This window comes from Aquarana catesbeiana, linkage group LG05, assembly GCF_042186555.1.
Source record: "Aquarana catesbeiana isolate 2022-GZ linkage group LG05, ASM4218655v1, whole genome shotgun sequence".
Classification (NCBI taxonomy): Eukaryota; Metazoa; Chordata; class Amphibia; order Anura; family Ranidae; genus Aquarana; species Aquarana catesbeiana.
In genome coordinates this window covers 555,559,404-555,584,024 of record NC_133328.1, presented here as the reverse complement: position 1 = coordinate 555,584,024, position 24,621 = coordinate 555,559,404, and the positions used below count along the sequence as shown (strand labels likewise).

At 37.4% G+C, this 24,621-nt stretch overlaps 2 protein-coding genes across 3 annotated transcripts in view; one reads left to right on the top strand and one right to left on the bottom strand.

Annotated features, from left to right (window-relative positions):
* The window catches only part of RALYL (RALY RNA binding protein like), a 1,862,755-nt gene that overhangs the window by 976,803 nt on the left and 861,331 nt on the right, over positions 1-24,621 (bottom strand). The gene's annotated exons all lie outside the window — the stretch shown is intronic.
* LOC141145316 (hemoglobin subunit alpha-3-like) lies at positions 9,441-21,875 on the top strand. Of its 2 annotated transcripts, XM_073631892.1 has the most exons (5): positions 9,441-9,722; positions 11,213-11,270; positions 11,470-11,691; positions 12,243-12,438; positions 21,570-21,875. In XM_073631892.1, the coding sequence occupies exons 3-5, from the start codon at positions 11,597-11,599 to the stop codon at positions 21,690-21,692; spliced, it is 414 nt and encodes a 137-aa protein (XP_073487993.1). In that variant the 5' UTR covers positions 9,441-9,722; positions 11,213-11,270; positions 11,470-11,596; the 3' UTR covers positions 21,693-21,875. The 2 variants fall into 2 exon arrangements, with proteins under 2 accessions (XP_073487993.1, XP_073487992.1); XM_073631891.1 differs by lacking the exon at positions 11,213-11,270 and having other exon boundaries at positions 9,442-9,722.

Sequence of the window (24,621 nt, the reverse complement as noted above, 5' to 3'; positions counted from 1 at the left end):
GTTGTATTAGAAACATGAACTGTTGATTTATTCTGATTATTTGCCCTTCGTTGTAGGACTTTTTTGAACTCACTTTCACTGTTTATTGTGTTAGCAGCCACAATCGTTTTTTGGATACATAATTGTTGCATTTTTATTTACACATAGTCACTAATGATTTTGCTTGTTTGTTGCTAGTTGTGCTGCACTATTTATTATGGTTTATTTCTAGGATTAAAGTGAGTGAACACTTTTTTGGTGTTAAGCAGCAAAGCAGCAACTGTATTATTCATTTACACTACATTTATATTCACTTGGATATATATATATATATATTTTTTTTGAGATTGTGTTATTAGTTAGTTTTCGGTGATTTCGTTTTGGAGTGCTTGGTATATATTGTTTATGGGCTACTAAATCCCACCAAGTCTGTGTTTTCTTTTCCTTGTCAAAAGAAGTTTATTGGGTATACAATGTTATAAAGATACATAAAGTAAGTTTACAAGGATCTATAAAGTAAGCTCATTGTTTTACAGTAGGGTTTATATAGGTAAATATCATGAAATTTCAAATATTAAACATTGGGTTCACGTAAAACTAAATTAAAGATATATATCATTTCCTTAGTTACTTTTGTAGGTATTTAAATGATTTATACCTACTATACATATTGTATATAGGTCAAATAAATTCTGATAATGAGCTTTAATCGTAAGGTGGAGAAAAGGAAAGAGAAAGAAGAAAAAGGGTTGAAAGGTAGAGGTATGGTCCACAAGGTTGTCCCGCTCGTCAGTTTATTATTCTTTTTAGTTCTCTTTGAAGCCTTAGAATGGGTGTCTCTGTAAGTCATTTAATCTGTTACCATGGCAACAGGACAGAGTCATTGAAGTTTGACAGGAACTGTTGTTTTATCCAAGGATGCCAAAGTTTTTCAAATTTTGGAATTTGATTTTGATCGATGGCTACCATCTTAGCATGGGACATTGTATTATTCATTCTGTGAATTGTTTCTGCTAGTACCAATGTAGGAGATTTCCATGCCTTGGCCACTGTTTGTTTTGCAGCCGTTATTAGTTGGATCATAAGTTTTAATTGAGAGAGTGTTAACCATTCCGGTTTTAGATTAAGTAAAGTTAAATATGGATCTGGTTGTATTATTTTTTTAAATATTTTAGATGCAATCACGAAGACTTCCTTCCAGAAGGTTTGGATTACTGGGCACGTCCACCATATGTGTAAATATGTGCCTATTTCTGGGCATCCTCGAAAACAAAGAGCTGAGGTATTAGGTGAATATTTTGCCATTCTAGCGGGTACAAGGTACCAGCGAGTTAGGACTTTATAATTTGTCTCCAGTGCTAAGATGTTGGGTGAAGATGACTTAGATGTGAGCCATATGTTAGACCAGTCCGTGTCTTCTAAAGTTCGTCCCAGGTCCTCCTCCCACCTCTGAACGTAAGAGGGTCTATTAAGATTTGCTACTCCATACAATTGATTATAAAGTGATGAAATTGTACCTTTAGCAAATGGATCTTTTGTACAGATTGATTCAAAAATGGATAATTGGGATAATGGTGTATCCCCTTTAGGAATGGTGTATAGAAATTTTTGATTTGGAGATATCTAAATATCTCAGAGTTTGGTAGATCATATTTTTCTCTAAGCGATGGGAATGAAAGGAATGATTTAGATGCTATGAAGTCATTTAGTGTCTGAATGCCTGATGTTGTCCAAGCTTTAAAAGAATTTGGGTAGATCCATGCTGGATAAAAGGCCGGATTTCTGATAAAAGAAAGGAGAGGATTGTGTGGAGATTGTAACTGATATTTGGTTTTTAGTTTATCCCAGAGAGATAAGAAGTGTTTAGTTATGGGATTATGAATTTTAAAGCGGTCTTTAGGATCAAGCCATAATAAATTTGATATTAATAGAGGGTCATTTTCTGAAGCCTCTATAAATATCCATAATGGGATTTCCTGTTTTGCATGGTATTTGGACAGACTGGCCAAATGTGCTGCTCTGTAGTAGTTAGTAAAATTAGGGTATCCCAGGCCTCCTTTATTTTTGGGAAGATGTAGTGTGTGTATAGGTATACGTGGTTTAGAAGAGCCCCATATAAACGAAGTTGCTCTTTTTTGTACTATTCTCAAAAAATAGGAAGGAATTGGAATAGGGAGGACTCTGAATAGATAAAGCAATTTGGGTAGAATAGTCATTTTGATTGCATTAATCTTCCCTATCCAGGATAAAGGAAGTTGCGACCATTGTTTTATTAGATTTGTGATCTGTCTTAATACAGGAGGATAATTGGTTGAGAATAAGTCAGAATGAGATGCTGTTAAATGAATTCCAAGATATGGGATTGATTTTTCTGCCCATGTGAATGGGAGTGCAGCCCTAGCCGGGATCAATTCCATGTTTGTGAGTGAAATATTAAGCACTAGGCATTTCTTAGGATTAATCATAAGGCCGGATAGGGCTGCAAATCCATCAAGAGCTGGTATTAAGTTAGGACCAGAGACCTGTGGTGATGATAGAAAAAGTAATATATTGTCTGCAAATATACATAATTTGTGTGTAATACCTCCTACTTCAATGCCAGTTATAGTTTGGTTTGTTCTGATGTATTGGGCCATGGGTTCGAGTATAAGGGCAAATAATAAGGGAGATAATGGGCAACCCTGTCGGGTACCTCTTTCGATATTAAAGGCTTCAGATTTGTATCCAGCATATTTTATATAGGCTTTGGGTTTATTATATAATGCTTTGATCCATGTTAAAAAGTGGGGTCCAAAACCCCATTTTTGTAATGAATATTGCATATATTGCCAGGATACTGTGTCAAATGCCCTCTTAATATCGAGAGATAGAAAACATAAAGGGATTTTCCGTTTTTTAGCAATATGTGCCAATAACACTGCCCTGCGTATATTATCGCCTGCCTGTCTATTTGGCATGAAGCCTACTTGATCTCTATGTATTAATTTTCCTATAATGCTATTGAGGCGTTTTGCTATTATTTTTGCTAATAATTTAATATCGAGGTTTAACAGAGAGATAGGCCGATAATTCACACAGGAAGTATCATCAGAAAGGGGTTTTGGGATCATACAAACAATTGCCATTAGTGTTTCTTGCCGAAAAGAATGTCCATCTAGAAGTTTGTTAAAAGTTTCAGCGAGAATGGGAGAGAGTATTTCTGAGAATGTTTTATAGTATAAAGCCGAGTAGCCGTCTGGGCCTGGTCTTTTGTTAAGTTTTAGGTCTTTTATGGCGTTAGCAACTTCATCTATAGTTATAGGCTCATCCAAACTGCTTTTTTGATTCTGAGATAACTCAGGTAAGGTTATTTTTGAGAAGAAGGATTCAGCCTCTGTAGGATTAAATTCATTGTTTGTCTTGTATAAAGTTGCGAGATGTGAGTGAAATTTATGGACTATTTTAACTGGATTACAAGTGTAAACATTTTTTGATAATTTCAAACGTATTGGTTTGAAAGATTTGTTAGTTGAATTTAATGCCCGAGCCAAATATGTACCTGGTTTGTTTGTATTCATGTAGAAATTGTGTTTGGAGCGTTTGAGGGATTTATCAACTGACTCAGTGAGAAATAGATCGTATTCCAATCTAGATTTTTCCAGATGAGATTTTGTACTCTGAGATGGATTATCTTGAAATGATATGTAGGCTGCATTAAAATTGAGTTCTAGTTTTTTTGCTAGATTTTTGCGTTCCCGTTTAAATAGTGCCATTTGTCTTTGTATTGTACTACGCAAGACAGGCTTATGAGCTTCCCACAGTGTTATTGGGGAGATGTCTGTTGTATTATTAATTTATATGTATTCCTTTAAAGCTTGTTCAATGGCCATCTGATGTAGTGGGTGTTTGAGCATTATGTCCGGTAAGTACCACGTTGGGTCATGCGCTTTTGGTATGGCTGAGGCTATAGTAGTGTATACTGCATTATGGTCAGACCACGGAATCAGAATTATATCTGATGCAATCATTTCTGGTATCATTCCTATTGTTAGAAAAATATGATCTATTCTGGTGAAGGTTTGATGAGGGTGCGAGAAATAAGTGAATTTCTTTTTCATTGGGTTACTTTCTCTCCACGAATCTACCAGATTGTATTTGGAAAGAAGTTGAGAAAAAGGTAATCTAGAGGTTATTTTGGATGGTGTAAAAGGTGATTTATCTAGAAATGGGAGGAGGACCTGGTTCGAATCCCCACACATTATCACTGTTCCTATTTTGTGTGTATTAATCACTTGTAATACATGTGAGAGGAATGGTGTAGGTTGTTTGTTAGGAGCATAGTAGGAAATCACCGTGATTGCTGTATCCATTATATAACCCATGAGTATCAGGTATCTACCTTCTGGGTCTTTAATTTCTGATGATAAGGTGAATGGTGTAGATCGGTGAAATGCAATTAGAGTTCCCCTTTGCTTGGTACAGGCAGAAGCCGTGTAAATTTGTTGATAAAAAGGAGAAATATATTTTGGAGTAGAATCTTTGGTGAAGTGTGTTTCTTGGAGGCATACTATGTGAGCCTTCTTGTTATGGAAAGTACAGAAGGCTTTGGTCCTTTTTTGAGGGACATTTATTCCCTGAACATTCAGGGAAAGTATATTCAGTGGTGCCATGGCAACAGATCAAATAGTTTTGACTTACTTTTTGTTATGCAGAGCTGACTGCGCAGATCAACCTGTGTGAACTGAAGAGATGAATAGATAGAAAAGAAACCAGTGAATTCTGGAGTAAAGAGTAAACAAAAAACATATGAGATTAGATGATACATTGTATAAATTATTTTTTGCAAGTAATCACAATTTACCCGTGAAAGAGAATAAATATCTCTCTCAGGGGAATAAGTGCCTTTGTCACACTCCCACATAATATGGTTGGGAGAATGAGGAGGGCTAATGGGGGTACACGGATCTTCCGCTTACAGGAGAGAAGTGCTATGTCAAAAGACATCAAAATGATGTTTCATTAATTGGAGTGCAGAATATAGTTTTTGTTGAAATTATTTATTCCAGGGTGGTTGTATATGGTTAGTCTTGCCCTAGGCTAAATAATTTGGTTAGAATGGTACTGTTAATAACTTTGGTATTGATGAAGATAGTTTGAATTATTTTGGGATTTTAACCCTTTTAGAGTAAACAATTACATATTTTATTCATATGTAACTGTTTAGATATGTTAACTCATAAAATTGAGGTTGTATTGCTTCAGATTAGAATAAACAAAAACATAATTCTAGGAACTAGTTAGGTAATAATATATTTGTTTTAAGAAAAGAAAGAAAAAGCTTCCATTACTTCTGGATTATTGAACATATTTGTCCTAAAAAGTAATAAATCTATTGTTATTACCTGATAATATATAACTGAACAAGAATTTCCTTATTTCACTTATATATTCTAAGGCTATATGAATCAGAAGTAATAAGAAATATAACTGGAATGTAACATGATCCCACACAGTGTGGGACTATCAGAATGCAGTTACATTCAGTTATAAATACAGGTTTTTTATAGAGAACCGTCTCTTAGTATAATAAATGAAGAGATATCAGGAATTAGGATGTCAGTCCATTGAATCTTCTTGGTCCATGGATGATGTGGCATAACGGCCTCTTTTGTGAGAATAATGATTCCCATTTTGTTCTGAAATTTTCTGGGTGCTGCCTGAAGGTGAAGATGATGCCATTCTTCTGCATGTGGGAGTGTTGCTGCTTGTGGGTTCTGTCAGATTTAATTTTAAAAGGGTTTGTTGTAGTTCATCTGCTGATCTGCTTCTGTAAATTGTACCTTGGTAGTTAAATCTGACTGAAAAGGGGAAGCCCCATTGATACATAATGTTGTGGCGTTGCAGTTCCATTAGTTGGGGTTTCATGGATCGTCTTTTAGTAATAGTAAGTTGGGATAGGTCAGCAAAAATTTGATAATTGTGTCCTTGAAAATTAAGTTCCTTTTTTTCTCTTGCAGCAATTAGTATTTGTTCTTTTGATCTGTAATAATGAAATTTTGTGATTATATCACGTGGGGGTCCATCTTTCTTTTTGGCTGTGAGGGCTCTGTGTACTCTGTCCAGTTCTAAACGTTCAATAGGGATATCTGGCTTTAGTTCTTGTAATAGAGCAGTAATAGTAGATTGCAGGTCTGTCACAGTTTCAGGTATTCCCCTTATGTGCAAGTTTGACCGTCTGGCTCTATTTTCGGAATCTTCGAGCTTAGTTTGAAGTATTAAATTCTCTTCTTTTAATTGTTCCAATTCTGTTATATTTTCTTGGGTTGTAATTTCAATTTCATCCATTTTTATTTCTAAGGCTGCGGTGCGGTTTCCCAGCTCTCTTATTTCTTTGGTTAGGCTTTTTGTTATTTGGTCTGAGGTTTGTTTTAAAGCCTTATGAAGCATCTTTTCAAATTGTAATAATATTACTGGGGATGCTGAGGAGGCTTGTGGAGAAGTTTGTGAGAGGATTTGTTCTGTATCTGACTCAAATGGAGAGTCTTGCTGTGACATTTTCTGTCTGTGAGAGCGCCCTGATGCTGTATCTTGTGAGGTGACTGGAGCTGCTTTACTTGCAGTGAGTGCCTGTGAGCTCTTTGTGAGGTGATTTTTATTTCTGCCACGGCTTCCTCCCAGTACCATATTTCCTGCCCAAACTTTCACAGTTTGTTCCCTGGGGCAAAAAGGTTCAAATGGATACCTTTTGAGCCTGCAGGCTCCGCTTTGTCCTTCTCTTCACTCCTCAGCGGTGCGGAGCTCTAACAATGCATGTCTGCTCTGCTAGGCTCCGCCCATCTCCCTCCTGTGTTTTCTTTTCAAACAAGTGAAATATTTCCTAAAAAAGAGTGATTTAAATCTCCTGCTTTATTACTTGTCTTTTCAACTGAAAAAACCCTACCCAAATCCACTTCTTGCTGTGCACCCCCAAACGTGTTACACCTGATCCACAGGCTTCTTCAGTAGGAACAGAACAAGTCAGCATAGGACAGAAAGTCATTTTGTGGGAGAACCGTGAAGACCAGAAATTATGCCACAAAGAGCCGAGGGTCTTCCACAACATCACTTCTGGCCCTATGCCGATCGCTTTTGCGGTTGTCATGTGATTGTGGGCAGACGAGTGAGATGGCGCTTTGTGTCCTCATTTCTAGTTTTTGCGGGTCTCTGATGATGTCATGTCCAGTCCCATACCGACCTCTTCATTGGTTGCCATGGTGATATTGGGAGATACTATTTAAGTACATTCCATAGGCCTGCTCCATTCCTACTGAAGAAGCCTGTGGATCGGGCATAAGGCATATGGGGGAGGAGCTACATCAGTGATGTCATTTGGCAGCCATCTTGAGTTTGGTAGAGTCTGTGGTGAGAGGTGTAATACGCTGTTCATAGCACTGTTCGTGTACACATTTTTGTTAGGGATATTTTCTAATTTGAGTAAATATTCTTAAATGTGTGGCAAGCACTATTGGTTCCCATTCCTTTTGCATGAGTGATTTTTCAAATCAGAGGAGAGTGGAGGAGACAAGGACTGGATCTGGGAGCCATCTGATTATTGGGAGCAATAGCGCATCTGACCCTTGCCTTTTAACCAGGGTCTTGTACGGAGGTGAGCATATACTGAACATGGGAGGTGATTGCATGCTGATCACAAGTGATTCATACTTTGAGGATAAAATAAACGTGCATGTGGGTTGTACTGAAGAATGGAAGCAGCTTCAAGAACTATCTTCTCTGGACCTTTTTTTTGGGACGTTTAGGTTATTTTATTTGTGGTGTCGTATGGTATAGGTTGCACTACCTCATTTAATTATCTACAATATCTGGGGGGTGGAGTCAAACCACTTTTGCGATGCAGTGTGAGCAGCAACTGTTTGATTTATTGATTGTCATTAATTATTTGCACTGTATTTCCATCTATTTACATGGCAGTGACTGCACTGATTGTTATTTAGTATTGTTCTACAGTAGTTTACTGACAATTTAGAAACTAGGATTTAATGCCAACTTGGTGTACACATCCACTCCCCTCATTTCGAGATGGTGTGCTATTACTCTAGTGGGCTAGTGTAGGGGCTTTCCCCACTATTCCTCATCTGCAATTACTCATGTGATTGAGTCCTTAGGTTTCTCATATCTGGCTGTGGATTACGGATTTATGTTCCATGTACTTTTTTGCATTCCATACTTTGTGCACCGTCAATGTTTTTGTCCCTCTCTTTTCACTTTTAATAGATTTTTATTGAAAAAATTTAGGGTACAAAATATGGCGTACAAGAACTTTTTGAAACTGCCAAGAAGATGTTCGACAGCTGGAACGTAGCTGCTGAGAAAGTAAAAACATCCAACAGTATAAAAAGCATATTAATAAACAAAACTTGTATCCTGCAAGTTAGAGTAGGTATCAATGAGCCAGGTAAATTTGTTGAAGAGCGCAAAACAGTAAGCAGATAAAGACATCAAGTCTGAATAAATAATATGATCTGCAACAAGGAAATAAGAAAGAAGGAAAGAGGAAGGAAGGATGTCCACAGTAGGAAGGTGGAAAAGAGATGTGGGGTAAGGGGAATGGGAGTGAATGTTGGAAATGCCCAAAATCAGCACCCCACAAACTTCCTTAAAGGAAACAAATAGTTTTTTCCAGGCTTTGGCGATAGGTCACCAATTTGAATTAGGTTTTGGTAAAATCAGGGAGTTTAAGGTGTAATAAGACATAAAAAAAATCACTGCTGTTTTTCATGGTCTCACACTTGTTAATTTATGGCACATGTGGGGTGGTTGGCCTTGTGCTATTTTTTTGTCTACTTTTTTATCTTTTATTTTTGGCTTTTTGCCATTATGTTGCCCTGGCATATCTCTCATTACTTCAGTATGTCATATTGTAAGTCGTGGGTGGTCCATTCCTGTCTGGTGTCTTGGGAAAGTTGGTCTGAGTGCCTTTGAAATTTTGACAATAAAATGCTGTTGTTCTGGCTTACCTACAATGTAAGGCCCATGAGTGCATCTGTATAAAACAGTGTCCCATTATATTTAAGTCACACACAAAAATAAACTCAAAAACTATGTGCAATTAGCCAGTGTTTTTCTGTAGTATGCTTTAGTGTAGAAAATAATCCATTACTTAAAAAACAACAAAGAAACATGGTCTTTCAAAGTAACAAATATGGAGTGGAATTATGGTAGTCCAGAAATTTGTGAACATTTTCTATTAAACATATACTTAACTTGTATTCTTAACTCCCAGAAGGGTGGAGATGAGATACAATGAATTAAAACAATCACAGCTATAATTTTCAACTTGTAAATGCTATCTAATTGAGTACATTGAAATTATATCACCAACGCCACGTCCTTTATTGCATTCAACTGTAATGAAAAGCAATAGCTCAGTAAACACAAAAGCAGTGTATATGCTTTGTAATCAACATTTAGTAATGAGATGCTTTCCCTGTGTCAGCACATAAAACATGCACGGTTCAGGGGATGTCACTTCTAAGGGGTGGTGTGTAGTTTTCAGCCAATAGGAATGCATTTTACCTTTCTAAATGGTATCCCAATGATTTAAAATCTAGTGAGATTTTCAGTTTATTGTTGATCTTTCTTGAGTTGCCAAGCTGATCTAAGGCTTCCTGCACCATCTCCCGATCACCACAATGAGTCTGTCTGCTAGCGAGAAGGCTGCTGTGCTCCCCAAAGGCCAGTGATCTGGGTGCTGAGGTTTTGACCAGGTAAGGTTCTTTTATTCTTGGTTATATTTTATATAGATGATAACACTGTGGATTTTCAACTAGCTGTATAATGTAACAGCACAGGAATTTTTAGGCTAATGAAATTAGTTACACTGACAAATAGCTGCTCATTACATGAAATAAGTAATTCCAGTCCTTTTTCAAAAAGCTACTGAATTCATATCCTGTCTCCACCCTACAAAACAAAACGTTTTCAGGTTGAGGTAAAGCATTGTAAAGTAAATTTTTTTTTTCCCAATATAAAAAAAAGATTTATACTTACCAATTCCTCCATTTCTGGTGTCCACTACCTGTGCTCTCTGCTCCACTTCGTCTGCATGTGCCAATATAGCAAGCTGCTTGCTATGGGAGCACACATGTGGGCTTGCTTCTGAGTAAGGCTATGTGCATCCATAGACACACACAACGTGGCTCAGCCCTGCCCCAACTTTCTCCTCACAGGATTTGACTGACAGCAGCAAGAGCCAATGTCTCTAGCTACTATCAGTTCAGCCTGTGTTATCAGGGAGAGAAGAACTAAAGATGGGCACAGTGCTGGATTAATGTAAGACTCAGGTAAGTGTTTGAAAAAAGGGGGGTGGAGGAGCAGCTAGTGGAAGTTTTTTTTACCTTAATGCAGAGAAAGATATGCAGTGGAAGAGAGAGGTTTGAAGTCTGCTTGATAAAGGCCACATCCCTAGTACAATATAGAGGAGAAACTCCCCTTGAAAATAGGACTTTTTTGGGCTCAAGGAATGCACAAACATAGACTTAACATAGTATTGATATAAAGGGAATGGAGTGCCTGGCATCACCCCACGCCGTGGGTGGGGTGTGCCGGGCGACGTCCTGCACTCGGAACCCACTGACATGTTAAAACCGTCCTAACCAGTGTGCGTGGCTGGCATCCCCGCAGTGAGCAGCAGATAGCCAGACAAAAATGATGTCCATAGGTCACGGGTGCGGATAGAGTCACAATTTTTTGTTAAGACACCCCCTATGCTAAAGTGGGAGGAAGACCTCCATTTATCCTTCTCTGACACCGAATGGACGACGGCCATTCGTTGTAATTAGTCAATGTTCCCGCAGTAAATATGGGTCAGCATGTTTACTGTGGGAACCTGGGTGTGATTCCTTGTGGCTTCACAGTCAGCTCCCCACTATATATGCACGAGCCACGCTGTGCTATCTGAATTGTCCCCCAGCCTCTTGGGACCTGTGACATGTACCAAGAGGTTGTAGGCAGGGAGGGCAGGAGGAACTAGGCAGAACTAGAACAGTCGCCTAGGCAGTCGAATTGGAAGTGGGGAACGGGTGCCTGTCAAAACTAGATATTGGCTCCCTTTTGGGTGACAATCTGCTTTAAGTCACACCTGAAAATAAACTAAAAAATCATGTGGATTTAGTTCATGTTTCTCTGCAGCATGCTTTAGTGTGGATTATATATATATATATATATATATATATATTTTTTATATATATATTTCCAGAAAGGAAATATGATTAACCTTTGGAAGTACCAAATATGAAGTGGAATTGATATTCCAGGTATGTGTGGGCTTTCTCTGTGAAATCTATACTTACCTGGTATTCTTGACTCCCAGAAGAGTGGAAGAGATACAACTTTAATGAAAACAATCATAACTATTCTTTGTAACTTGTAAATGCTATAGAATTAAATACATTTAAAACATATGTGGAATGCCATGTAATGTAAACTGCAATGATCTGTAATTTTGGCCAATAGGAACACAACTTGACCACTGTGAATGGTATCCTAATGCATTATAAACTGGCAAGATTTTCTTTTTAATGTGGACCTTTCTGAAGTTGCCAACTGATCTCACTTACTGCACCAACTCCCAATCATCACAATGAGTCTATCTGCTAGCGAGAAGGCTGCTGTGCTTTCCATGGTTGGCAAGATTGCCTCTCAGGCCAGTGATCTTGGTGCTGAGGCCTTAAGTAGGTAAAGTTATTTTATTCATGGTTATTTTTTATATGGATTATTACAGTGTGCATTTTCAACTGGATAAATAATGTAACAGCACAGAAATTATTTCGCTAATGTTCCAACACTGATAAACTAACAACTACCACGTAGAATAAGTCAATCCAGTTCTATTATCCATGTGTATGGCCTCTAAAAATCTAAGAGACTATTAACAGAATTTACAACCTGTTTAAACTCTACAAAACTAAACATTTTCAGACTGAGATAAGCTTAAGTGATAATTGGGAGAAAGATGTAAGCAATTAGTAATTGCTATTACTATTACTATTTTATGTATCACACATTATATAACATTTGTTTGTAAATAGATTCCATAAAGTCATAAAACAAGGAGATCATTTCCATTTCTTGAAGGACAGTAAGGTTTGTTTGCTAGACTTAACAACAGTGAAAGAATACAAACTTTGCTTTCCCAGTGTCTATATATACAGCATATGCATTTTATTTACTGTGCAATGCATCATTTTTCATATAATAATTTCTGCAGTCATTTTATTTTCTGTTAGGCTTTTCCTTAGCTCCCCCCAAACCAAAACTCATTTCACCCAATCTGACCTGACCCCTGGCTCTGCTGACATCCAGACACATGGTGGAAAAATTATGAATGCTCTTGCAGGTGCAGCCAATCATCTGGATGACCTTGTTGGCAACCTGTCCTCCCTAAGTGACCTGCTGCTAAGAGTGGATCCAGGAAATTTTGCTGTGAGTATCACTGAATGTTATTATACAGCAATAAGATAACTTGATTTAGGTGGACAGAATACATTGAGTTTAGGTGTTTGCAGCATTATATAGTATTGAAACTCTGGTGGGCCTCCGTTTTGATGCTAATATTTAAAGGTCATACTTTAAGTAATAAATATACTTGGAATGCTATGACAGTTTTTAGGAAAATTGTCACAACATAAATATTGTGGGTGTTATTACTGACCTCTCTAAAAATGTTAGCTTTTGGTCTGTCATGATTATCTTCTTAATTCAATTTTTTCTTAATCAGTAAGATGTGAAGCCAAAACTCTTGATATGCATATTTATTGTGGGTCGCTAACTTGGAAGATATTAAAGGCAGAGAGTAAACATAATAGCCAGGCAGGGTACAGTAGTAAGCCCCCCTGATTTAGAGCATCTTCCACAAAATACTTTCATTTTGAGAGAATAAGTTTGCTTTGTAACTTTTAGGAGTAGAATAAATTAAGACAGACAAGTAGAGCTGGTGCGGAAAGGACTGAGGTAGTGTCTCAGTCCCAAATTAGTATGCACAACACAGAGAAAAAATATTTTGCCCACGGAACTTTTAAAGAGTCACACCTCAAACAATATCTATAAAAATATGAAAAATGTATTGACATACATTTAAAAACAAACATTGTACAGTAACTGTATTAATAAGCATGACTAATGTTACATCGAAATCACAGAAAGAAATTAGTATGTGGGACCTAGAGGTACCATATAGATACCACAATCGATCGTGTCGAGACCAGTCAAACAGTTGCTTCAGATCGATGGTAGTATCTATATGGTGCCTCTAATTTCTTTCTATGTGATTTCGATGTAACACTAGTCATACTTATTAATACAGTTACTGTGCAATGTTTGTTTTTAAATGTATGTCAATACATTTTTCATAAAAAGTGTGTAAATGTCCCTCGCGCTACTCAGAGTAATTGGTGAATGTGTGAAAGCACAAAAAATAAATAAAGTGAATATGTAAAAGCACAAAAAATAAATAAATAAATAAAGTGAATACATCTGCAGCAACACCTAATAGTGTTCACAACACATAACCATAAGTAAATAGTGTAAAAGTGATCTCGCGCAGACTTGTGAATAATCTTACAAATACATAAAGTGCAAGGTGCAATCAATGGGAATCGTGACAACCTCAAATATAAAAAGGTTGTAAAAACTAAAATTAAAGGTTATATTGGCTCCACCAAGGGACATCAAAAATGGTGTGGGAAGGTGAAAACAAAGGTCCAATTCATGTGCAAAAAAATGGAAAACTAAATACATGTGCAAAAAATGCATGTGCAAAAAATGCAAGAATGACACATAAATAAACATGTATAAAAATATTTCACTACAAGAAACAGAAAGTCAATTTTTTCTCATCTTCTACGGAGAATGGTGAATACAGGAGGAATAAATGTTCATAGAGTGGTGGACAGGGATGGTGTGATACTGGAAAGCCGAATCAGTGCTCATCAGTGTCCATAAGTGACTTCATAAATTAGTTTTCAAACAGTCAGTCTCACAGAACTCTCATATACTGTATTAAATCGCATGATAGAATAGATAAAATTCTCCACCGCTTCCCTTTGGTTCTTTTTCAGCTCACATACACTTCAAAAGGGGCCAAGAATACCTTCTCCAGCTGTAAGTTCCTCCACTCAGCTGCCCCAATGCACTCCGGTGCATTAATGCAGCAGTGATGGGGAAGAGAAAGAAAAAAGTGCCTCCAATAGTGTAGTAGGGTTTTAAAAGAATAGGGTGTGTTTATTTGTAAAAAAAGGTGGACTCGAGGGGGCAGGAGGCGGAGCCTAGCAAAGCAGCCATGCATTGTTAGAGCTCCACACCGCTGAGGAGAGAAGAGAAGGACAAAGCGGAGCCTGCAGGCTCAAAAGGTATCCATTTGAACCTTTTTGCCCCAGGGAACAAACTGTGAAAGTTTGGGCAGGAAATATGGTACTGGGAGGAAACCGTGGCAGAAATAAAAATCACCTCACAAAGAGCTCACAGGCACTCACTGCAGCTGAAGCAGCTCCAGTCACCTCACAAGATTCAGCATCAGGGCGCTCTCACAGACAGAAAATGTCACAGCAAGACTCTCCATTTGAGTCAGATACAGAACAAATCCTCTCACAAACTTCTCCACAAGCCTCCTCAGTATCCCCAGTAATATTATTACAATTTGAAAAGATGCTTCATAAGGCTTTAAAACAAACCTCAGACCAAATAACAAAAAGCCTAACCAAAGAAATAAGAGAGCTGGGAAACCGCACCGCAGCCTTAGAAATAAAAATGGATGAAATTGAAATTACAACCCAAGAAAATATAACAGAATTGGAACAATTAAAAGAAGAGAATTTAATACTTCAAACTAAGCTCGAAGATTACGAAAATAGAGCCAGACGTTCAAACTTGCGCATAAGGGGAATACCTGAAACTGTGACAGACCTGCAATCTACTATTACTGCTCTATTACAAGAACTAAAACCAGATATCCCTATTAAACGTTTAGAACTGGACAGAGTACACAGAGCCCTCACAGCCAAAAAGAAAGATGGACCCCCACGTGATATAATCACAAAATTTCATTATTACAGAACGAAGGAACAAATACTAATTGCTGCAAGAGAAAAAAAGGAACTTAATTTTCAAGGACACAATTATCAAATTTTTGCTGACCTATCCCAACTTACTATTACTAAAAGACGATCCATGAAACCCCAACTAATGGAACTGCAACGCCACAACATTATGTATCAATGGGGCTTCCCCTTTTCAGTCAGATTTAACTACCAAGGTACAATTTACAGAAGCAGATCAGCAGATGAACTACAACAAACCCTTTTAAAATTAAATCTGACAGAACCCACAAGCAGCAACACCCCCACACGCAGAAGAATGGCGTCATCTTCACCTTCAGGCAGCACCCAGAAAATTTCAGAACAAAATGGGAATCATCATTCTCACAAAAGAGGCCGTTATGCCACATTATCCATGGACCAAGAAGATTCAATGGACTGACATCCTAATTCCTGATATCTCTTCATTTATTATACTAAGAGATGGTTCTCTATAAAAAACCTGTATTTATAACTGAATGTAACTGCATTCTGATAGTCACACACTGTGTGGGATCATGTTACATTCCAGTTATATTTCTTATTACTTCTGATTCATATAGCCTTAGAATATATAAGTGAAATAAGGAAATTCTTGTTCAGTTATATATTATCAGGTAATAACAATAGATTTATTACTTTTTAGGACAAATATGTTCAATAATCCAGAAGTAATGGAAGCTTTTTCTTTCTTTTCTTAAAACAAATATATTATTACCTAACTAGTTCCTAGAATTATGTTTTTGTTTATTCTAATCTGAAGCAATACAACCTCAATTTTATGAGTTAACATATCTAAACAGTTACATATGAATAAAATATGTAATTGTTTACTCTAAAAGGGTTAAAATCCCAAAATAATTCAAACTATCTTCATCAATACCAAAGTTATTAACAGTACCTTTCTAACTGAATTATTTAGCCTAGGGCAAGACTAACCATATACAACCACCCTGGAATAAATAATTTCAACAAAAACTATATTCTGCACTCCAATTAATGAAACATCATTTTGATGTCTTTTGACATAGCACTTCTCTCCTGTAAGCGGAAGATCCGTGTACCCCCATTAGCCCTCCTCATTCTCCCAACCATATTATGTGGGAGTGTGACGAAGGCACTTATTCCCCTGAGAGAGATATTTATTCTCTTTCACGGGTAAATTGTGATTACTTGCAAAAAATAATTTATACAATGTATCATCTAATCTCATATGTTTTTTGTTTACTCTTTACTCCAGAATTCACTGGTTTCTTTTCTATCTATTCATCTCTTCAGTCCACACAGGTTGATCTGCGCAGTCAGCTCTGCATAACAAAAAGTAAGTCAAAACTATTTGATCTATTGCCATGGCACCACTGAATATACTTTCCCTGAATGTTCAGGGAATAAATGTCCCTCAAAAAAGGACCAAAGCCTTCCGTACTTTCCATAACAAGAAGGCTCACATAGTATGCCTCCAAGAAACACACTTCACCAAAGATTCTACTCCAAAATATATTTCTCCTTTTTATCAACAAATTTACACAGCTTCTGCCTGTACCAAGCAAAGGGGAACTCTAATTGCATTTCACCGATCCACACCATTCACCTTATCATCAGAAATTAAAGACCCAGAAGGTAGATACCTGATACTCATGGGTTATATAATGGATACAGCAATCACTGTGATTTCCTACTACGCTCCTAACAAACAACCTACACCATTCCTCTCACATATATTACAAGTGATTAATACACACAAAATAGGAACAGTGATAATGTGTGGGGATTCGAACCAGGTCCTCCTCCCATTTCTAGATAAATCACCTTTTACACCATCCAAAATAACCTCTAGATTACCTTTTTCTCAACTTCTTTCCAAATACAATCTGGTAGATTCATGGAGAGAAAGTAACCCAATGAAAAAGAAATTCACTTATTTCTCGCACCCTCATCAAACCTTCACCAGAATAGATCATATTTTTCTAACAATAGGAATGATACCAGAAATTATTGCATCAGATATAATTCCGATTCCGTGGTCTGACCATAATGCAGTATACACTACTATAGCCTCAGCCATAACAAAAGCGCATGACCCAACGTGGTACTTACCGGACATAATGCTCAAACACCCACTACATCAGATGGCCATTGAACAAGCTTTAAAGGAATACATATCAATTAATAATACAACAGACATCTCCCCAATAACACTGTGGGAAGCTCATAAGCCTGTCTTACGTGGTACAATACAAAGACAAATGGCATTATTTAAACGGGAACGCAAAAATCTAGCAAAAAAACTAGAACTCAATTTTAATGCAGCCTACATATCATTTCAAGATAATCCATCTCAGAGTACAAAATCTCATCTGGAAAAATCTAGATTGGAATACGATCTATTTCTCACTGAGTCAGTTGATAAATCCCTCAAACGCTCCAAACACAATTTCTACATGAATACAAACAAACCAGGTACATATTTGGCTCGGGCATTAAATTCAACTAACAAATCTTTCAAACCAATTTGAAATTATCAAAAAATGTTTACACTTGTAATCCAGTTAAAATAGTCCATAAATTTCACTCACATCTCGCAACTTTATACAAGACAAACAATGAATTTAATCCTACAGAGGCTGAATCCTTCTTCTCAAAAATAACCTTACCTGAGTTATCTCAGAATCAAAAAACCAGTTTGGATGAGCCTATAACTATAGATGAAGTTGCTAACGCCATAAAAGACCTAAAACTTAACAAAAGACCAGGCCCAGACGGCTACTCGGCTTTATACTATAAAACATTCTCAGAAATACTCTCTCCCATTCTCACTGAAACTTTTAACAAACTTCTAGATGGACATTCTTTTCGGCAAGAAACACTAATGGCAATTGTTTGTATGATCCCAAAACCCCTTTCTGATGATACTTCCTGTGTGAATTATCGGCCTATCTCTCTGTTAAACCTCGATATTAAATTATTAGCAAAAATAATAGCAAAACGCCTCAATAGCATTATAGGAAAATTAATACATAGAGATCAAGTAGGCTTCATGCCAAATAGACAGGCAGGCGATAATATACGCAGGGCAGTGTTATTGGCACATATTGCTAAAAAACGGAAAATCCCTTTATGTTTTCTATCTCTCGATATTAAGAGGGCATTTGACACAGTATCCTGGCAATATATGCAATATTCATTACAAAAATGGGGTTTTGGACCCCACTTTTTAACATGGATCAAAGCATTATATAATAAACCCAAAGCCTATATAAAATATGCTGGATACAAATCTGAAGCCTTTAATATCGAAAGAGGTACCCGACAGGGTTGCCCATTATCTCCCTTATTATTTGCCCTTATACTCGAACCCATGGCCCAATACATCAGAACAAACCAAACTATAACTGGCATTGAAGTAGGAGGTATTACACACAAATTATGTATATTTGCAGACGATATATTACTTTTTCTATCATCACCACAGGTCTCTGGTCCTAACTTAATACCAGCTCTTGATGGATTTGCAGACCTATCCGGCCTTATGATTAATCCCAAGAAATGCCTAGTGCTTAATATTTCACTCACAAACATGGAGTTGATCCCGGCTAGGGCTGCACTCCCATTCACATGGGCAGAAAAATCAATCCCATATCTTGGAATTCATTTAACAGCATCTCATTCTGACTTATTCTCAACCAATTATCCTCCTGTATTAAGACAGATCACAAATCTAATAAAACAATGGTCGCAACTTCCTTTATTCTGGATAGGGAAGATTAATGCAATCAAAATGACTATTCTACCCAAATTGCTTTATCTATTCAGAGTCCTCCCTATTCCAATTCCTTCCTATTTTTTGAGAATAGTACAAAAAAGAGCAACTTCGTTTATATGGGGCTCTTCTAAACCACGTATACCTATACACACACTACATCTTCCCAAAAATAAAGGAGGCCTGGGATACCCTAATTTTACTAACTACTACAGAGCAGCACATTTGGCCAGTCTGTCCAAATACCATGCAAAACAGGAAATCCCATTATGGGTATTTATAGAGGCTTCAGAAAATGACCCTCTATTAATATCAAATTTATTATGGCTTGATCCTAAAGACCGCTTTAAAATTCATAATCCCATAACTAAACACTTCTTATCTCTCTGGGATAAACTAAAAACCAAATATCAGTTACAATCTCCACACAATCCTCTCCTTTCTTTTATCAGAAATCCGGCCTTTTATCCGGCATGGATCTACCCAAATTCTTTTAAAGCTTGGACAACATCAGGCATTCAGACACTAAATGACTTCATAGCATCTAAATCATTCCTTTCATTCCCATCGCTTAGAGAAAAATATGATCTACCAAACTCTGAGATATTTAGATATCTCCAAATCAAAAATTTCTATACACCATTCCTAAAGGGGGATACACCATTATCCCAATTATCCATTTTTGAATCAATCTGTACAAAAGATCCATTTGCTAAAGGTACAATTTCATCACTTTATAATCAATTATATGGAGTAGCAAATCTTAATAGACCCTCTTACGTTCAGAGGTGGGAGGAGGACCTGGGACGAACTTTAGAAGACACGGACTGGTCTAACATATGGCTCACATCTAAGTCATCTTCACCCAACATCTTGGTACTGGAGACAAATTATAAAGTCCTAACTCGCTGGTACCTTGTACCCGCTAGAGTGGCAAAATATTCACCTAATACCTCAACTCTTTGTTTTCGAGGATGCCCAGAAATAGGCACATATTTACACATATGGTGGACGTGCCCAGTAATCCAAACCTTCTGGAAGGAAGTCTTCGTGATTGCATCTAAAATATTTAAAAAAATAATACAACCAGATCCATATTTAACTTTACTTAATCTAAAACCGGAATGGTTAACACTCTCTCAATTCAAACTTATGATCCAACTAATAACGGCTGCAAAACAAACAGTGGCCAAGGCATGGAAATCTCCTACATTGGTACTAGCAGAAACAATTCACAGAATGAATAATACAATGTCCCATGCTAAGATGGTAGCCATCGATCAAAATCAAATTCCAAAATTTGAAAAACTTTGGCATCCTTGGATAAAACAACAGTTCCTGTCAAATTTCAATGACTCTGTCCTGTTGCCATGGTAACAGATTAAATGACTTACAGAGACACCCATTCTAAGGCTTCAAAGAGAACTAAAAAGAATAATAAACTGACGAGCGGGACAACCTTGTGGACCATACCTCTACCTTTCAACCCTTTTTCTTCTTTCTCTTTCCTTTTCTCCACCTTACGATTAAAGCTCATTATCAGAATTTATTTGACCTATATACACTCTACTTGTAAACAATATGTATAGTAGGTATAAATCATTTAAATACCTAAAAAGTAACTAAGGAAATGATATATATCTTTAATTTAGGTTTACGTGAACCCAATGTTTAATATTTGAAATTTCATGATATTTACCTATATAAACCCTACTGTAAAACAATGAGCTTACTTTATAGATCCTTGTAAACTTACTTTATGTATCTTTATGTATCTTTATAACATTGTATACTCAATAAACTTCTTTTGACAAGGAAAAAAGGTGGACTCTTACATGTAAAAAGTAAAAACAGGCAAGAACAGTTTAAAACCGGCGTTTTCGGCCCCTCCTTATGTCACTTCCGGTGCGCGTCTGACTCCAGCCACTGCCTACGCATTATGTCACGTCATGTGACTTTATCTAGGGAACTGGATTGGCTGTACAGGCATTGTTTTTATATGATGAAACCAGAAGTGTTTGAGCGGTCATTTTCTAACGGACTGCTCATTGTTTACATCGTGGCCATTTTGTTGGTTATCCATGCACACCGCATGGCGGACATTTTCTTGTTGTGTGTTTGTTGTTATATCACACAGATGAGATGATGGTGTAAGGGAATTAAACCAGACATAAACTGGATAACGATATAGATAACAAGTGGGCATCAGTAGGATGTAAATAAGAATAATAAATATCTTATAAGCCCAATTGATTCAGGTAAAAATAGAGAGAAAATCAAATTTTATATGGATGATAAGAAAACAAATGAGTCGCTCCACAGATACTATATGGCCGGATAGGCTCTATAATATATCAGGCTGCCTCAGTCGCGCACCAGAGGTGAAAGGTATTCCTCTTCGCCTCTGGTGCACGACCAGAAGCGAAGATGAACTGGCTGCTATATGCAACAATTTGAATTATGCTGATTATAACTCAGTATTTTTTATTAAGCTTTGCTATGTAAAATGAATTCAGAATTACATTAAATATACAATGTAAACGTTGCAACTCAGGGAAGCAAATACTCTTAATTTAAAGCAGTTTGAACATTACTGTCCTTATAAAATACACAAATATATATATATATATATATATATATATATATATATATATATATATATATATATATATATATATATATATACATATATATGTTCTCTATTTCTCTATTTCTCTTTGCAGCTGCTGTCTAACATTATCCTGGAGGTCTTGGCTTCTCACTTCCCTGGTGATTTCACTCCTAAGGTTCGGGCTGCCTGGGGCAAATTCCTTGCTACAGTTTCTACAGTCCTCACCTCCAAGTAAAGATAAATCCATCTGACATAATAGGCCAGATCAGCAATTAAAGAAAGTATAACAATGTGCAATTGTGAGTTCTTTAGGCCCATTTCAATTACAACCTAGTTGCAATGGTTTTTGAAGAGTACTTGTGCATATTGTCCATTTATATATCTGGTGTGCTCTTGAATAAAGAACAATATATTTTTAGTTTCTGCCTCAGCTATCTCATTATTATGTTTGATTCTTGATGATTTGACATTATTACAAATATTGTGGTAATTAGGGATGAGCTTCGAGTTCGAGTCGAACCCATGTTCGAGTCGAACATTGCCTGTTCGGTTGTTCGTCGAATTGCGAATGTTATGGGCCGTACGCACCAAATTCAAGTGGCGCGTCACGGCCCATAATTAACTGCGGCATCGCAGTGCATTGCTGGTGGATGACTGAGCAAGAATGCACTATGACCTGCATGCTTGACCAATCACAGCGCAGTCTGTACAGAGAGCCGTAACTGGCCACACTTACAGTGTATTGTGTATATATATGCATCATATATATATATATATATATATATATATATATATATATATATATATATATATATATATATATATATATATATATATATATATATATAAATATATAAATATATATATATATATATATATATATATATATATATATATATATATATATACATACACTGTATTCAGTTTAGCTAGATCCGTTCCTGTTATTCTTTTCCTAATATACTGACAGACAGGCAGGTGTTTTTACAGTATTTACAGTATTTACAGTTAGTGTACTGTGTCCTCTGCACAGTGTGTACCTAAAGCTACCTGAAGACAATTGCTGGTGTTATTTTGATCCTATTAATACCACTGGCAGGCAGCTGCAGTATTTACAGTTAGTGTACTGTGTCCACTGCACAGTGTGCACCTAAAGCTACCTGAAGACAATTGCTGGTGTTCTGATCCTATTAATACCACAGGCAGGCAGCTGCAGTATTTACAGTTGGTGTACTGTGTCTTTTTCACAGTGTGCACCTAAAGCTACCTGAAGACAATTGCTGGTGTTCTGATCCCATTGATACCACAGGCAGGCAGCTGCAGTATTTACAACTAGTGTACTGTGTCCTTTGCACAGTGTGCACTCAAAGCTACCTGAAAACAATTGCTGGTGTTCTTCTGATCCTATTAATACCACAGGCAGGCAGCTGCAGTATTTACAGTTAGTATACTGTGTCCTCTGCACAGTGTGCACCTAAAGCTACCTGAAGACAATTGCTGGTGTTTTGATCCCATTAATACCAGAGGCAGGCAGCTGCAGTATTTACAGTTAGTGTACTGTGTTCTCTGCACAGTGTGCACCTAAAGCTACCTGAAGACAATTGCTGGTGTTCTTTTGATCCTATTAATACCACAGGCAGGCAGCTGCAGTATTTACAGTTGGTGTACTGTGTCATTTGCACAGTGTGTACCTAAAGCTACCTGAAGACAATTGCTGGTGTTCTTTTGATCCTATTAATACCACTGGCAGGCAGCTGCAGTATTTACAGTTAGTGCACTGTGTCCACTGCACAGTGTGCACCTAAAGCTACCTGAAGACAATTGCTGGTGTTCTGATCCTATTAATACCACAGGCAGGCAGCTGCAGTATTTACAGTTGGTGTACTGTGTCCTTTACACAGTGTGCACCTAAAGCTACCTGAAGACAATTGCTGGTGTTCTGATCCTATTGATACCACAGGCAGGCAGCTGCAGTATTTACAACTAGTGTACTGTGTCCTTTGCACAGTGTGCACCTAAAGCTACCTGAAAACAATTGCTGGTGTTCTTCTGATCCTATTAATACCACAGGCAGGCAGCTGCAGTATTTACAGTTAATATACTGTGACCTCTGCACAGTGTGCACCTAAAGCTACCTGAAGACAATTGCTGGTGTTTTGAACCCATTAATACCACAGGCAGGCAGCTGCAGTATTTACAGTTAGTGTAATGTGTCCTCTGCACAGTGTGCACCTAAAGCTACCTGAAGACAATTGCTGGTGTTCTTTTGATCCTATTAATAATACAGGCAGGCAGCTGCAGTATTTACAGTTGGTGTACTGTGTCCTTTGCACAGTGTGTACCTAAAGCTTCCTGAAGACAATTGCTGGTGTTCTGATCCTATTAATACCACTGGCAGGCAGCTGCAGTATTTACAGTTAGTGTACTGTGTCCACTGCACAGTGTGCACCTAAAGCTACCTGAAAACAATTGCTGGTATTTTGATCCCATTAATACCACAGGCAGGCAGCTGCAGTATTTACAATTAGTATACTGTGTCCTCTGCACAGTGTGCACCTAAAGCTACCTGAAGACAATTGCTGATGTTCTTCTGATTCTATTAATACCACAGGCAGGCAGCTGCAGTATTTACAGTTGGTGTAAAGTGTACCTAAAGCTACCTGAAGACAATTGCTGGTGTTCTGATCCTATTGATACCACAGGCAGGCAGCTGCAGTATTTACAACTAGTGTACTGTGTCCTTTGCACAGTGTGCACTCAAAGCTACCTGAAAACAATTGCTGGTGTTCTTCTGATCCTATTAATACCACAGGCAGGCAGCTGCAGTATTTACAGTTAGTATACTGTGTCCTCTGCACAGTGTGCACCTAAAGCTACCTGAAGACAATTGCTGGTGTTTTGATCCCATTAATACCACAGGCAGGCAGCTGCAGTATTTACAGTTAGTGTACTGTGTTCTCTGCACAGTGTGCACCTAAAGCTACCTGAAGACAATTGCTGGTGTTCTTTTGATCCTATTAATACCACAGGCAGGCAGCTGCAGTATTTACAGTTGGTGTACTGTGTCATTTGCACAGTGTGTACCTAAAGCTACCTGAAGACAATTGCTGGTGTTCTTTTGATCCTATTAATACCACTGGCAGGCAGCTGCAGTATTTACAGTT